The sequence below is a fragment of the Pelmatolapia mariae genome, linkage group LG7 (assembly GCF_036321145.2).
Source record: "Pelmatolapia mariae isolate MD_Pm_ZW linkage group LG7, Pm_UMD_F_2, whole genome shotgun sequence".
Classification (NCBI taxonomy): domain Eukaryota; kingdom Metazoa; phylum Chordata; class Actinopteri; order Cichliformes; family Cichlidae; genus Pelmatolapia; species Pelmatolapia mariae.
The window spans coordinates 3,677,245-3,694,036 of NC_086233.1; the positions used below are offsets into that span (position 1 = coordinate 3,677,245).

General features: G+C 43.0%; 2 protein-coding genes across 2 annotated transcripts in view; one reads left to right on the top strand and one right to left on the bottom strand.

The window, feature by feature from the left end:
• The window catches only part of LOC134630376 (voltage-dependent calcium channel subunit alpha-2/delta-4-like), a 77,085-nt gene that overhangs the window by 31,040 nt on the left and 29,253 nt on the right, over positions 1–16,792 (top strand). The window contains exons 26-27 of the mRNA XM_063477596.1: positions 1,228–1,349; positions 1,465–1,533. Of these exons, the coding sequence (XP_063333666.1) occupies positions 1,228–1,349; positions 1,465–1,533 (191 nt within the window). The remainder of the gene's footprint in view (positions 1–1,227; positions 1,350–1,464; positions 1,534–16,792) is intronic.
• LOC134630374 (leucine-rich repeat and transmembrane domain-containing protein 2-like) lies at positions 2,472–13,344 on the bottom strand. Its single transcript, XM_063477593.1, has 4 exons — positions 12,855–13,344; positions 5,143–5,282; positions 4,018–4,683; positions 2,472–3,768 (listed from the first exon to the last, which is right to left on the bottom strand). Exons 2-4 carry the CDS (start codon positions 5,186–5,188, stop codon positions 3,299–3,301), a joined length of 1,182 nt encoding a protein of 393 aa, XP_063333663.1. The 5' UTR covers positions 5,189–5,282; positions 12,855–13,344; the 3' UTR covers positions 2,472–3,298.

Here is a 16,792-nt window from a genome sequence, read left to right on the forward strand (position 1 = left end):
TAAGGGAGACCCTACAATAATGCAGAGAAAACCCAAACAATCATATGACCCCCTATGAACAAGTGCTTTGGCCACAGTGGGAAGGAAAAACTCCCTTTTAACAGGAAGAAACCTCTGACAGAACCAGGCTCAGGGAGGGGCGGGGCCATCTGCTGCGACCGGTTAGGGGTGAGGGGAGAAAGACGGGACAAAAGACATGCTGTGGAAGAGAGCCAGAGATTAATAATAACTAATGATTAAATACAGAGAGGTGTGTAAACACACTGTAAGTGGAAAAGTGGACTGAAGAAGAAAAATCTAGAAGCCTAGACCTATTGTAGTGTAACTAAGGGAGCATTCAGAGTCACCTAATTCAAACCTAACAGGTCCCTGCAGGTCATAAGGTTGGTGGTTCGATTCCTGTCTGCTCTAGTCTGCATGGCAAATATCCTTGGGCAAGATATTAACTCCTAGTTGCTCTGATATTTGTGAATTTTAGATCAAAAGACCATCGAAAAAAGTGCTTGTGCAATGGATGAATGAGGCAAGTTGTGCAAATCTTTGAGTGCTCAGATAGAGAAGAAAAATCCATTTACCTTTTACATGGTATAAATAATAAAAAAAAATGACTGGCAATGTGCACATTTACTCACGTGACACAGTTACAGTGTAACTCCAACAGGTGGTCTGGACCTGACAGCAAATATATCTTATGTGCTTCTGCAAAGAGTTCAGGTTTATGTGGCGAAGTACTTTGTAATCAAGCAGTTCTGCTTTCAGAACAGCACCTCTTGTGGTACTCTCCTAGCTGCAGCTTTTCAACACTGTTTTTGCTCATTATTAGCTAGACAATTCATCTGTACTATTACCATAAAGAAAATTGTGTTATAACACTAACTGCTGGAGCCATATCTTCTCCCTCCCTCCTTCTTTCTTTAAAAATAATAATGTCACACTTCAGAGCACGATCCCAGCTGATACACTCCAGCTGGTTTAAGAATTGTTGTTATAGCTGCTTCCTGCTGTGGACTATCACAGTTTGTAATCTTTGTGAGTTCTTTGAAGTGAGTGAAGTAAAAAAAATATTCATCAGTAGCATGAAGAACAGTTTTGTGTTTGAAACAGTAGATGATTAGAAATAAATAGTAAAATTAGAGCTTCCAGTTCCACACTGACCAGTGCAGTGAATGAGTCTAGGAGTGAATTTCAAAGTAAAATGTTATCTGAGGATGATTGCTCACTTTGCAGGAAGTTCCTGACTCCAGCTGATAAAGATAATCTGTTCACCATCGATCACTTCCCGCTGTGGTACCGCCTGGCTGTAGAAAACACTCCTGGAAAATTCTACTACTACCCAGTGAATGACAAAGGTTTGTTTGTGACGAACCCTTGAACAAGTCTGCAGAACAAAAAGTAACCCGTTATCATTGAATAACTGATAAGGTGATCTGTAGTTAATGTTGGGCGAAATGTTTTGCCCCTCAGGAGTGAAGTACATCATAGCGACGACATCGGTGACCGTGTCAACCGAAGGAAAGACGGCCATGGCTGGAGGTGAGTTTCAAACAAATGGTGGAAGAGCTATGATGTTCACCTTCTTCATCTTCATCACAAAAACACAGCATGCACTGTCATTATCGCGTGTTCCTCTTGCTTTAGTTGCTTACTGTTTCCTTTAATCCGTGACAGCCAAAGCAAATCAGCATCTAACAGGGAGCTGGAGTTAGCTGTGGAGACCAAGCGTTTATTTCTGTTGGAAAATAAGACATTTTAACATGGGAGTCTATGTGGATGGAGTCACTTTAGAAGCCAGCTGCGAGTGGCACTTTGAGGAACTGCAGTGGCCATATGCTGACCATTTTCAGTTGTTCTTCTTGAGTCGGGCAAGAGCAAAAGATAATGATGAAGACATTGAAGGTCATGCAGTGGTCAGCAAGAATCCTCACTAAAATCGCTTTGTGTGGGATTTTTACACCACGTGACATGAAGCATGTGGTGAAGCTGCCTGCAACAGCAGCGGCTATCGTCTAATTAAGCTGTAACATGCAGTGGAAATGAAGTTCAAGGTAACTTCTCCTCCCTGGTCAAAAGCAAAGGAGAACACGACTCTCAGAACTCTGTAAGGAAGTAGTCCTCTCACTGACATTTAAGAACAGTGATTTAGAGGTTGTGAAATGGACCAAAAACACTCCAAGGATTATTCGCAAAATAATGCAAGGTTAACCACCATTAGGATGCTTGCCTAAAGGACATACCATCATGTTTGCAAGTTTGTCAGTAGAACCTACACTAGACGCCACATTTCTTAAATATTTTCAGATGAAACAAGAAAAGTGACTGGCTCAAGTGACTGATTCAACTATCATAACACTTAGGTGTGTAATAATGAATGTGATGAATGAGGGTCTGTTTGTCACTGGTTAACTTTGTCATCATGTTAGATTCTGTCTTGTTTTGTGGTTGCGAGGCATTTAAAAAGAAAATATACCCAGTTTAGATAAATAAAGAGTTTATTACCTTCAGCATGATTAACAGTCCTTGAGTTCAATTACACTTCAATTTATTTCATGTGCTTATCACATGTGAGCTGATCTCCTCACGCTCTTTCTTTACTTCACAATGTTGGAGATAATAGTAGTCATCGCTGTTTCTTTGTGCTGGATTAGAAGCTGTTGCAGCTCTAAGCTTGCCCTCTAGGCGGCAGTACAGCTCTAGTATTGTTTGAATGCAGTTAACCTGTGATGAAGCTTAAAGCAGCGTTTACCTGACAGCAGCAGGACTCTGATGTGGTTCAAAGTGTTTGTTATTCTGAGGAGATTCAGCGGGGGCATCCACCTAACACAGGTACAAAGAATTATTCTGCAGAATGGGGAATGTAAAACACGCACAACTGATTAAGAGAAAAGTAATTTTTTGCAGCACACATCAAGAGAAATGTCACACATTCACAGACGTTTGTACTTTTTGACTTTGTGCTTCTTGGGCTCAGATCCAAAGACGGAAACTAAATGTAGATTCATATTTCTAAAGAAGAAACACACATGAAGGGAAAGTCAAGGTGCAGAAGTGCCAAACAGCAGCTTGAGAGAAGTTTCAAAGCTGGCTGAGGGATGCAGCGCAGGGAATAACAATTCACAGAGCATCCATACATTAAAAGAAGTACTGCAGAATCACAGCTTCACTGGATTTAGTCCGCTCCATTAAGCTGCACAATCAGTCCCCACCCGGAGAGTTTCGCCCAGTGAGCTGCAGGGTTTCTCTCTGCAGACCTCGTCTCATCAGTGATGAGAGCTGAAGTACAGAGGCAGAAATCAGTGTGTTAGAAACTGCTGATTCGATAACTGTGCACGAAGCCGCAGGCCTCTTTGGGCGGCGTTTCCTCCAGTGAGGTCGGGGATGACGTCTGCCCGTCCTCCAGGTCGGTGTCAGCTCCAGACTCAGCCATCAGGGGCTGTCCGCGGCTCTTCATCTCTTTCTGGTAGCGGGCTACCAGCGAGGCATAGACGCACCCGTAAGTCGCTGCCACCACCATCATGACGCACACTGTGCCGCACACAATGGCCGCAACTACCTGTGTGCCCTGTGCCCGGCGGACGCTCACGGGTCTGTAGCGCTGACGGATGCAATCATCGGCACCTCCGACCCGGCCAGGCGGGCAAGGAGGCCGGGTGGCGCCTTCCTTGGTTGAAGTCTGGAGGCAGTAGCTGAACATCTCTGCTGGCACGCTGCGGATGTCCCTGCCCTTCAAATCCTCCGGGAGGCTGCACTGCATCACATCTACCTGCCCATCTATAAAACAGATGGAGAGGGGACACAAAAACAAGGGGAAAAGAAGGAGGAAGGGAGAAAGAAGGGAACCAGGAGAGACAGGGAAGGATTGAAAGATATAGAGGTCATTGTACTCTTAGATGTCTTTGCTCAGCATACATCCATCCTGCAGAGCGGAGATTAATTGCTTAGATTATACACCCCAGACTCGGTCCGGTACAGTCTTAAAGTATTTGAGATATGGAGAGGCCTGCTAACAGCCCTGCTCACCCCTGTAAATCAACCACTCCATCCAGTGCTTGAAGTCTCTCAGCTTGCAATCGCATTTCCAAGGGTTTCCCACCAGCAGGAGGTGCTGTAGCCCCACCAGGGGTTCAAATGTGACTCTGTCCAGGGTGACAAGCCGGTTGCTGGCCAGAGACAGCCAGGTGAGTCTCTGAAGCCCATCCAGCAGGCCCTTGGGCAGCCACAGGAGGCCGTTGGAGGACAGATCGAGTTCCTGCAGCTGCCATAGCCCCTTGAAAACCTCCTTGCTCAATCCAATACTCCCCTGACTTCCATTGAAGGCCTCGACTGTCACTGTGCTGCTATTGAGTTTACTGAGGTAGTTGGTGGACAGGTTTAAGCGGCGCAGGCTGTTCAGGCCTAGGAAAGCTCCAGGCTGCACGGTTGAAAAGTGGTTCTGGGAAAGATCCAGTACCTCCAGGCTGCTGAGGTTGGACAGCTCAGCTTTGCCCAGGAAGGTGAGATTGTTCTGGGGTAGGTGGAGTGCCAGAGAGTCCTGGGCGAGCAGCCCAAGGATAGGCGTCAGAGAGAGGAGTCCAACAGCGGTGCAGTCAGTCGTATTGCCATAGCAGGTGCAGACACCAGGACAGCCTGTGACGGAACCCAGAAGTCCCAGCAGAACCAACACCAGAGTGGACAGAGCCACGCAGACTGGAAGACACGAGAAACGAACAGAACAACAGCGTCTTTCACACTGCCAAAACTAATCAGTACATATTTTAGAAACATTTAAACCTCATGCATTAACTCTGTGAAGCTATATTCAGTTTAATGTTGTAAACTTGCACGCCTACTTCCCTCAGTTCACCTAAATTTGGTTTTTAATGAATAATAGTAGATTTTCCTCTGTTATAAGCAGATCACTTGATCACTGAAGCTCAGAAAGAGAGCGATGTAGAGAACAGTGTGCTCCACATCTCTTCATAAGAACAGGAGCATAAATGAAGGCATCAGATTAATTCCTGCAGTGATTCATGTTGACGTCTCAGTCACCAGTGCTGGAGTCTCTCAGGTTTGTCGGCACACTTAATTTTAGCTTACTGGTAGGTAAACTATATGTTATATTTCGGTGAAGATATAGGTTATGTATAGTATATGAATTGGACTCACCCAGTCTCTCCAGATGACTTCGTCCATACTGGTACTGGTTCCTCATGTCTGCCACATCAAATCCACTGAAACCTCAGGCTGCCATCCAGCTGTTCTTTCTCTCGGCTGGGTCACGCAAACTTTCAGCTTTGGAGAGTGTCCTGAAAAAAAATGTACATGCAGAGCTAAACATGAATATGTCAAACGCTGACGCGGAGTTGCAAATTTTTCCCCAATGTGAACTACTATTGAGATCTTTTACAAAAAATAGTTGCAAATATTATTAATCAGCACAAGACTGTAGCCTAAAGGATAAGGTACATAATTAGTTTCATAAACACAAAAAAGATATTTTATGATATGAATAAAAGAGTATAAGTAAAAGTTATAATACTACCATTAATACTGTATAATGTTTAGTTTCAAAATGTACTTAAAGAACTTAACGTAACTTAAGTTCATAAGAATGTATATTCCTTTAATGCTGAAACATGAAGATGAACTAAATCTTTACAATAAATAGTTTAACAAGTCTGATATTTCCATCCAAAATATAGTAAGGTAAAAGTGCAAAGAAATACTGAAGTAGAGTATAAGTGTTGTATGTATATAGTATATGGGCATTGTAATAGTACCATTACTAAGGCTACTGAAACAAATGTAGGGTTAAGAGTGAAAGGAAAAGGTTCATGTATCCTGTGTGTATGCGCCCCTCCCCCTACACACAGAGTGGAGAACAAATTTTATCCAAAATATGAAAATCACTCATTCAAATGACTTCAAACTCGGCACTCCACTTACTCGGGCTCCCAGCTACACACCCAGATAGTTTGAAGAGGATTGATGAGTGTTTTTGGAACTAGATGAAGGAAATATGAAACGACATACAGAGATTTGTGTGCAGACTCATAGCGTCCAGTGACCATCCTAGCCATGTCTGTTAGGTAAGACGAGAAGGTGAACTGGACTTTAATTTGGGAATTTTGGACGACTGGGGAAAAAAGTCCCCCTTTTAGAATAACAGGTCATCTTTGTGATGCTTTATCTTTATTCAGGTTTACATTGTTCACTTCTGCATTCGTTAGCACTGAAGCAAATGAAAGATTTATCCACTCACTGCTGTCTTTTCCTTCTGGTCCAGGGCTTCAAACTGATTGTTTCCTTTCTACAAGCCTGTTTTTAATTTAAATCACAAAGAGTGCAGCTCAGTATGGAAGATTAAGTGGAGTATGTCAGATTAAAAACTGCAGACTTGTGCTGTAATGGGCAGCTTTTTTGCATGCCCTCAATCCTTTTCATTCTTCTCCTTTCTTGCTCAGAGAAAACACACAATGCGCTTCATGCTGAAGTGGAATAATCCTCTGTGTTTTCATCCACCAACATAAGAGGAACAGAGGAAAAGTCATTGCCAACTTTTGTCTTCTTAACGCCCACTCGCAGTTCCTGTACGCTGTGGATACAGTACAGCATTGTTTCACACATGCAATCAAGAAAACTGTTTAAATTTTTTGATGATTCTCTCTTTTTTATAAAAAAAAAAAAATCATTCACTTTACTTCTCTTGATATCTTTGGATGTTTGGGGCACTTCTGATATGCAGAGGAAAGTGTGCAGGGGGGAGATAAAGCTGCAGTGGAAAAAGAAAAGTGCTGTCACTCCACCATCCATCTTTAACTGCTGTAAAGAGCTGGAGAAACGCTGCCTCAAGGTCTTTCTTTTGTTGCAGGTCCTTCTTTTGTTAACTTGGCACAAAGATGTCCGTCACTCTGCTGTGAACTGTGTGAGGCAGAAAGTCGCCTTCGGGGCACAACTGACATTAAAAAACAGGGGAAATTACAATGCAGGTATAGAAGCGAGATAATGGCTCCCTCAAAGAATATTTGACGTCACTTTACATCATCAAGAGACCAGGGAAAAAAAATCAGGGCCTTCATCCCAGGATGATATTGACAGGCACATCCTCTGTGTATGAATAGAAGATAATGTACTGTAAGTACTGGTGCTCAGAGTGTCTGCAGGATTAGACTGTCCTCATCAGAAGCCGTCACCTCAACAAAACCAAAGCAGAGGCAGAGTAACCCCAGTGTGTGGGCCTTTGTGTTCTGCACACTGTGAAGGGGAGTGAAATGAGAATCCTGCAACCAGACTTTGAGGGACAGCTGTCATTTGCATTTGATCTTCAAAGTTGCCCTTAAGAGGATGAGCATGCAGAAAAAATCACCTCTGATGCTTTCTGATGTTGGTGCTGGATCCTAAGTATCTGTAGAAAGAACAAAATCTCACATTGTATAAATCCTTCAGGCAGAGCTGAACAATGAAAGGTAAAGGTCCATCTCGACGTCTTTATCCAGATCCCTTTACTTTGGGATTAAAGTACCAGTGAGCACCCTCGGTACTCTACACTCGCCCGCCGCTGCACACTCAAACACATGCGCAGCTGCGAGCCGAGGACCAAAAACAAACGTAGGGGCTGGTGTGTCATCTTCTGTTTATCAATCTGTGAAGTTGCTCCTGGCTGCTTTTCTGCTGTTTCTCTCCTCAGTCGTTCGCTCCTTGTAGCTCGCCCTCCTCTCTGCCCTACTTGGCGTCTCCTTCTTTGGACTTTTAAGGACACCCCTGAGAGCGCAGAGGCTGCTGGGTGTAGGTCGAGGACGCTAGGTCCAAAATCAAATTTTCCCAATGGGTTTATTCATAAAAAAAATACAGTCTCTGAGACAGTCAAGGAAAGACTGCTGTTTTTTTTTCTGATGGAGGCTTTTGATGCTAGCTCTGGTAAATACCTGAGTTAGTCTATTGTATGAATCAAAATTTCTATATAATGGAAGCAAATATTTAAAATATAAATAGGATAAAGCTTTAGTTGCATGTTAATTTGCAGATTTTAAACTCCAAATCAGCGGTCCCCAACCTTTTTTTGCGCCACGGGCCGGTTTATGTCAGACGATATATTCACGGACCGGCCTTTAAGGTGTCACAGATAAATACAACAAATGAAACCAGTATTGGTACCAAAAAAGGAAGATTTATTCATAACACACGGGAAAAGACCCAGGGAAACCGAGTTAACGATAAAAACGATTAAAAAATAACGGTAAAAACTGATAAAAACCAAAAAAACGTCACACCCGGGCCTCAAATCTTGCAGCCCGGTACCAAACGACTCATGGTCCAGTACTGGTCCATGGCCCAGGGGTTGGAGACCGCTGCTCTAAATTAAAAAATAAATAAATAAATACTAATCAGCAGTGTACAATGAGTTAAAGTCATCTATAGCTACAATGCTAAACCAATGAATATATTAATGGATCAAAATTGATGTTCCAGGAATATGTAATAAAGTCCACCCTTATTTCTTCCATGGGAAGTGAGAGGGTAAGTAGCAGCAAGGTGCTGCTAATCAAATTACTTGATTAACTGATCATCAGCAAGTGTGAGCACCTCTATTATAGCACAAGTTTTGTCAGTTTGCTGATTTAAAGTATTTAAGTATTCTGTGTTAACACATTCTCAGCAAATTCACTCGGTGCAATGGTCAGAGAACAACCCAAAAGCTCCATCTCAGACTCTACAGGTTAGCTCAGTGAGCATGTTAAATGTCAAAGTTCATGACAGTACAGTTAGAAAGAGACTGAACAAGTATGGCTTGTTTAGAAAGGTTGCCAGGAGAAAACCGCTTCTCTCTAAAAAGGACAGCACAGCTTAGGTTTGCAAAGCTGCATCTCATCAAACGAAAAGACTTTGGGAAAGATGTTCTTTGGACCAAAGTGGAGCTGTTTGGCAGTAATGCACAAACAGCTCATACTAACTGTCCACACGGTGATAAGGGCCTGATGATTTGGGTTTGTTGTGCAGCCACAGGATCCAGGCACCTTGACTCAGTCAGGTGTTCTCAAGCTAAACGTGAGGCCAGCTGTCCAACAGCTAAAGCTTTGTCCAAAATGGATCACACTACAGGGCAATAATCTCGGATAGAATGCTGTGGTGGCCCCTTCAGAGAGCTGTGCATAAATAAATGTGGCAAAACTCAGTGAACTGAAGAGTGGACCAAATTCCTCCACAGTGATGTGAGAGATTGATAAAGTCGTACAGAAAACAGTTTCTGCAACTTGTTGCTGCTAAAGTACAGAGTCCTGTGAAATCCTCCTTTTCACATGACTACTACTGATTCTATCAGGATGCTAAAACATCTTCCTTATTAAGAATTATTATGACTTTTTCTTAAGTACAGAGTAAATATTTGTTTCCCCACTTTGTTTGGCATTGAACCCATATTTTACAATCTTTAGTCTCCGGTGTAGTGCTACTTCTATGCCAATTTTCTACACTGCATTTATTTCAGAGCAAATATTCTGATTTCCTGTGGGACGTCTCTGCCTTGTTCTTGGTCTCCTTCTCTTTTCCGCACCATTTAAAAAATCCTGGAGACGCCCCAGAGACTGAGACTTGCAGTGTCAGTATGGCCTCTGAGGATCTGCAGAGAAAGTATTTCATCCTATCCTGTGCTTTCCTACGTTCTGATAGGTTAGAAGTGTAAAAGTGCACTTTGCATGCTCTTCTACACCGAGCCCGGAGAAGCATGTTTTTGATATATATGTGTACATATTTTCTGGGGCCATAAAGTACTAAAGTTTAATATCCAGCTCTACTAATCACACAATATTGGGTTGTAAAACTCTTTGAAATAATTGCGTTCCTGTGGTTTGAGCTATACTGTAATATTCTTTGTGGGTTTTATGTCTCTTCAACGTTCAAACGTTTCCCACTCCAGAAGCCCATATTCCTCCTCATTCTGCAGGACACAGCACGGATCCCCCCACAGTAACATCCCAGTAAAAGCTTTCCCAGTTATAAAAACTGAAGCAAAATTTTCCTCGGTTCCTCCTCTGTTTCAACTTTATGGAGGTTTTGTGAGCAAACGGCTGTTGAGTTGAAGCAGCTTGTCAAATGCACCATCAGCCAGATTAGACGCCACCCACACAGCAGCGAGGGGTCGCAGATTAAAACCCCAGTTTCAATCCCTGAGCAGGACAGATGCCTGTGCAGGAGTCCAGATGTTGTTTAAACATCTGATCCCAGAAAACACTTCCTCCCGCCCCGCCCGACCGAGCCGACCAGCCTCTGACCCGCGCTGTCTCGGTTTTTATTATCGTGCTATTACCACACACACATCTGCTGTTTTGTTTGGCCTGTCAGTTAAATCACTTTCACAGCGGTAAATGATATACATGTGAGCCGATCTCCTCATACACACTGAGCCACTCTGGTAACAGCTAGCATCATGCAGCCATGATTTTCTTTTTGGAGAATGTAACCTTGTTGGTTGTTTCTCTGCAGCAGTCTAAGTTCCACATTGAGTGGGTCTTCCTATGTCTATATCAAGGAAGTGAGTTCCTTGGTTTATTTAAGTTGATGCACGAGCTCAGTTATTATAATATTAAATGGTTGCTTTGTAGTTGGGTTAGTTTGATCAGACTCATTGGTGACTGGTAGCTGTAATACAACCAGTTTTATACCCATTTATTAGTATAAAATTGCTCGTTGCGAACAATGACCCAAAAATCCAAATACTTACTTAATGTTGGTGTATAACAGTGTAATGCTTGATAGGATTTGTCTTTATTTCAGTACCATGGTTAGCTCCTGGGGTAGATTAGCAACAAGCACTGTAGCCTCTGCGGGTCTTTTGCTGTGAATCGCTGCTCGCTAACACATTCAAATAAGTTTAGCATTGTTTTAACCCATGTGCTGTCCTGGGGTCATTTTCTGACACCTGAGGACAACAGGTGTATGGCAATCGGGAGGACATTATGAGGGTTAATTAACTGCTTTTTATCACTAGTTTAAACAAAAAACAGACAAATAGTGACTGGTAAACACCCTGGAGTTCTACCTGGGCTTTAATAGGTTAATTCCAGTGTGTCAAAATAAATATTTCCTTATCATTTAGCAGGTTACATTTGTATTAATGGACTGACCTCAAAACCATTCCCCCCGACTCTGAGATTAGTGGGGTTCAAGAAGCCAGCGTCAGTGAGGTTTGAATTAGGCCACGATGTTTTCACAATGCAGGTGACGTCTCTGAATTATTGGGGATAATTCAGAGGATTTTGCTTTGTTTCAACCATTACTGAATGAAAGTCACTTGAATGAGTGACTGAAAACATTATGTTATATGCATGTGCTAAATTACTGGGTGAAATTGATGTTTCAGTTATCCTTCCTGACATCTGCTGAAGGTAAAAGGCTACAGGGCTCTGTGACATTTTACCTTTAGTTATTAACTTATCCCCAAGCTGTAACACCACAGTGTTTCTTACAGACACTCAGTGCTCCAAAAATCTGTTGTTGAATTGAGGTGAACTGGAGTTTCCCCCTCAGCTCCACCTCTCTCTGATCAAATTAGGTTTTTGTCCCCCTGTAACTGCCAGCAGTGGTTCTGGTCATTAAATCAGACCTTGAGGCTTCAAAAACATTTCCTCAAAAACCTCTTAATCGCTAATGCTGCTCTTATTTCTTTATATCATCTTTTTATTGACTGTGCAGTGATTCTAACAACAGCCTTCTCACTTAAAGTTCTCTCTTTAAGCCTTTCATTATCTGCTCAGGCTGAAATGGTGTAAGACAAATCAGCAAACAGCTTTCCACTTATGTGGAAAAGTGGAGGGTTATTATCTCGATTTAAAACTCCACTGTTCGGATTTTGTCATTGAAGTGCTGCCATGTGACGTTCCCCGCTTCATCTGCAGTGCATCGCCATGCTTTTCTGGGCTCTAACTTGGCATCCCGCGAGCTGCTTAATGGCCTCTGACAGGCAGTCTCTCCCCCACCCCCCACCCCCCCGTGGCTGCACTTTTCCTCCAAACAGCCTGAGAACGAGGCAGCCGAGCGTTGGGTCCAAAAGGCCGAGAGCACAAACACACTGCAGCATCCACACTGAGGCGGGCAGGGAGACAACAGGGAGCAAGTAAACAACACACACACATACACACACTGAATACAAGCCAAAAGCGTACACACACACACACACACAAGCTCACTCCCACACGCTTTTAGACTCTCTTTCTATTAAAAGCATCAGCTTGTACTCTGCATGGCCTGAAGTATGTGGACACCCAAAGATTTCAGCCCTGTGTGTTGGATGAACGGGTGACTCCAAAGTCTGGACATTAACGGGCGTCACTAACAGCCCGGTTTCCCATTCAAGCTCATAAAAATTTGTGAAGTCCAACACTGATGCATGGTGATGAGGTCTGGCTCACAGGCAGGATTCTGTGCAGATCTCCACACCACACTGGAAAAATCATTCTTTTATGGCAATTTCCCAGTGCGTGGGGGGAGATGTCATGTTGAAACAGGAACAGGGGCAAACTGTGGAAACCCAAAGTACTCATTACATGCCCTACAGCTGCAACAGTAAGTCAAGATGCTATTTTAATCTGTGGGATACGGGACACGTTTGTCCAGTTTCACAATGGATTAAAAATGGAAATAATCATCATCCACCAAGTTGCAGAGAGATGAAACAGGCTGAAACAAACACTAAGTTAAAGTTACAGTGGACGAGAGTGTCCACTTATTTCTGCTCACCTATTGTTCACCCTCATGCACAGGTGTATAGACAAAAACACACACTTTCAAAGGCATGTTATTGAGCATACAGTAACCCCCCCCCCCCCCCCCCCACACACACACACACACACACACACACACACACACACACAAGAGCCGCTCACCATCTGCTGCAGTTTCAGCCTCCAAAGAGAGAAAGAGGAGAGGAACTGTTCTTCTTCTCCTTCATCTGCAGCATTCGGTAAAGGAGCAGCTCTAAAGGCAGCGATTTCTGGATTCTGATTGAACCAGCTTTCTCTCTTCAAGGGCACAAAGTGGTTTCGGTTTAAAAGCCAGAGGCTCGAGTCTTTGTTCAAACCAGAATCTGGAGTTTTATTCCGGATCAAACACGGCTCACATTCGTTCTCCTCGTCTTCGTTCACGTTGCTCGCTGTCTTGGCTTCCTCTGATCGTTGTGCGCTCTGTCCAGCACACACCCAGCCCACCGACTGAGGACGGGCGAGCCTCTGTGTGTAAAAAAAGAGGGAGAGAGAGAGAGGGCTAGGGAAGCCACATGCTGCTGATAATGCTGCGTGTGTGAGCGTGGGTGTGTGTGTGTTGGTGCGCTGGAGCACCCGTCCTCTCTGTGTTGCATCGAGTGTGTAATGTGCATTAAAGCTGTTTGACAGAAATAGTAACAGCAGCGTGCGTTGCAGCTGCAGGCTGAGCTCTGAATGAAGAGAGTCGGAGAGAAAGTAATCGGTAGTATTTCTTCACAGTACCTTAACTGCTGCATGTGCCAGGGCAGCAAATTTACAAGGTGCTAGAGAGACTAAAACAATCTAATTTGTCAGAAGTATTAGTGTTTATATGAGACATCATAAGATGGATTTATGAAGACGATACAAAAACTTTGACTTCAGGTAACTGCTGATGCAGAGCACTGATCCCATATCAGTGTTAAATTAATAAGGCAGACCCCAATCTGGTTCCACTGGACGGCTTTGGAAATGTGTGTGAGGGCATAAACTTTTAACTGTTTTATGGCAATTCCTGCTGATAAGGAGCTCCCCCACTGACACTAAAGTAAATAAGAACTAGATGAATAATTAAATAACAGAAAATTCCTGTTTTTCACAATCTACAAGATAAATTTCTGATTTTAACAGTGTGGTTTCAGTAAAAGATGGACAATGGACTGTCAAAAAAAACAAAATGTTCCATTTTATAATTACAAGAAAGTATGTGCAATGAGCTAACAGGACCTTGTCTGTAATTTTACACATTCATTTCTTACAATTTATGCCCAAAGAGTCATGCTTGACAGACTTTTAATGTACTACAGCAGCATTTCTTTGTCATGTAGGGAAAAAAATGAGATTTATTATTGAAATTGCACTTTTTTTCCTTCAATTTAAATATATCAGGAATTTACTGTGCAGTGAGTTTGACATCCCTGGAATAAACTTTATTTATCACTTTGAGGAAAATGCTGGGACTCATCCTCTTATGTTTGAGGCAACGTTAGGCTCGACTTAAACACTTCTCTCCTCACTTAGCAACAAAGTATACCAAACGTATATCACATTCAAGAATATAAATGTACTGAATTTCTCTTTGTTAGTAAAAGAAAAAAGAAAAGAAAGGAAAATTACTCAATAATAAGACAATCATACACAGAGTGGAGCAGAGAGACACAGGTGGCATAAAATAATGTGTCGATGACAACTTGTTACATCAGCTTAATTAAAGTGTTCCACCCACAGACTGTCTGTGGTTACATAGGACATAATGAGTTAACGAGCTAAGTCAAAACCTTTTGCACACAGTCAGAGAGAAGCTCTTGGTGTATGTGACGATGTGGAATACCTCCAAACTGTTGATCCTTGCAGTTAGCATCCTCCGTGCTGTGTTAGCTCTCCGATGCCAGATGCTGAAATATGCATTTCTAAAAATATGTCAGTTTTAAAGTCAGAGTCTTTAATACAAACTACAATCAACCACAGCAACCTGTTAGCAATAAAAGCAATCACAAGGAGCAGCACCATATACCTCTTTTCCACCAATTTCACCCCGCAAGCAACCTTCTGGAACCACCTGTCAGGCACTCGGGTCTCACCTCTGATTGGTTGTCTCTGTTTGTCTCGGGCCATAGCCTGACTGTTACTGGGGCTCTGCAGCCTGCTTTGCAACCCAGCTCCCCCTTTTCAAGCTGTGTGACTTCATCAGTGTTATATCTGCTGCTGCTATCAGTGCCTGCTGTGGTCTGTGTTGGGGGGTTTGCCTCTCTGCTCGTGTATGTGTGTGGAAGAGCAGGGAGATCTCGGAACAGACACATGCTGACAAGTATAAATTAGTGAAATGGAAAGAGAAGGAAATAACCACCCTCTTTGTACTAACGTGGTCCTGACTGAACTAAAAATAATGAGTCTTACTGAAGCACAGTGAAAGATGAAATAGCAGATGCACAGAGGCTGAACTACACAAGCATCGGCCAGGAAAATAAAACACATATTTTCTAAGTAAGGATAAAGAAAGAAAACAGAGCAGGCCACTCGGGGCTCTTACTGCACCGTCAGATTTGCATTTCACATTCATATAAATGGGTTAGATAAACTATATTGATCACTGTGGTGAAATCATCTTACCTCAGCAACACTGTAGCACAATCCAGGAACTACAAATGCAGTTATCAAAAACAATAAGAGGAATTTTCAAAGATTGCTACTGTAGGTAGAAATTCATATGTACAGGCCAGTAAAGGTATGCATAAGTATATGGAATATTAAAGAATAAGATTAACACTATAAACAGAGCTGACAATAAATTGGATCATAAAATTTTTATGTTCTGAGTGGTGCTCTCACTTTTTCAGCACACTCAACACAAATGAGAAGTTGGTGGTCTATTAAAATAAAACGCAGGCTTCAGCTACAGATTAAAATACTCAGAGACAAAGGGAGAATAACTGTTACATGAATCCCTCAGTATTTGTGTGTATTTTTACTTTATGTCAAGAAGCATGAATAAATGTGGTGCTTGTTTTGTCCCGTCCTTGCAGACTGCAGCAGAAACAGTTCAGCTGCAGCTCTGAAGGGCGGCGATAAGGACGCTGCTGACAGGAAAGGAGAAAAAAACTGAGAAATGAAATCAAACGGCAGAGCAAAGCCGCAGACCACTGAGTCTGCAGAGAGGCTATTTTAAAGGAATGACTGAGAGTGATGCCTTAAGAGGTTTAAAAGACCCAAAGGTCAGGACACTCCCCAAACACAAATGCAGTGTCACATTTCCCCCTTCTGCTACGAGCCTGCTATTACACACTGAGCTCGGGGGGGTGTCCCAGTACTGTACTCTCTTAAAGTACAGACAGAATTTCCTTGCTGTCCAAAGGTTGCTGGCTGCATCATGTTCACATTTAGGACAGAGAGGACAGATGGTTTGAAAGAGGAGTGAAAGAAGCCATCTATGTCCACTGTGAGCGACCATCTTTGAACAGAGGCAGTGGTTTACGACACCAACTGTCTGCCATCTATAATCCCGTTTTGAGATCCCTTCCCAGACGCCTTAACGCCCACTCAGATCCTGGGCCATCTGACCTCAGTAAGTCACATGATAGAGGGGGGCTAGGTCTCACAATGGGTTCACCTGAAACCTTGACTGATTGTGACCTACACCCGTTTTCACACCTTGGCTTGTTTGATTAGGCAGAGGATCAATAGGGGGTCCGTGACCCTCTTGGGGACACTCCCATAGGGCTTAAAATCTGGGACTCTCCACCATTTGACCCTAAAACTGAAGAAGCTTCTCGGATGAGAGGTGAAACGTCTTCAAGCAACTTAAAGAAGTCCAGATGCTTTTTTCCCCAAGCTCTGACCTGGATGACTGAGAATCTTCACAGACATACTACCAGAGATACTTCTGTCGGTCAAATTATTCTGAAGAGGTCAATGATTCATTTGCCAGCATCTGCAGAGTCTGGAGTTAAGATACTTAGCAAGTCCACTGGCAACATTACCTGTAACATGAAAAACCAAACAGCTTTCCTGCACATGACTTCTTTGAGCTCTGTTTTCAGTCTCCACCACTCTCTTTGGGGAATATCTAAATTAGCTTTTTATCTGCA

What these genes read in the sequence shown, in the direction of transcription:
- LOC134630374 (XM_063477593.1), bottom strand. Translation starts at nt 5,188, where the DNA reads ATGAGGAACCAGTACCAGTATGGACGAAGTCATCTGGAGAGACTGG. An exon ending in AAGTCATCTGGAGAGACTGG is followed by an intron (nt 4,684 to 5,142) that starts GTGAGTCCAATT and finishes CGTGTCTTCCAG; the next exon opens with TCTGCGTGGCTCTGTCCACT. An exon ending in GGAGTGGTTGATTTACAGGG is followed by an intron (nt 3,769 to 4,017) that starts GTGAGCAGGGCT and finishes TCTGTTTTATAG; the next exon opens with ATGGGCAGGTAGATGTGATG.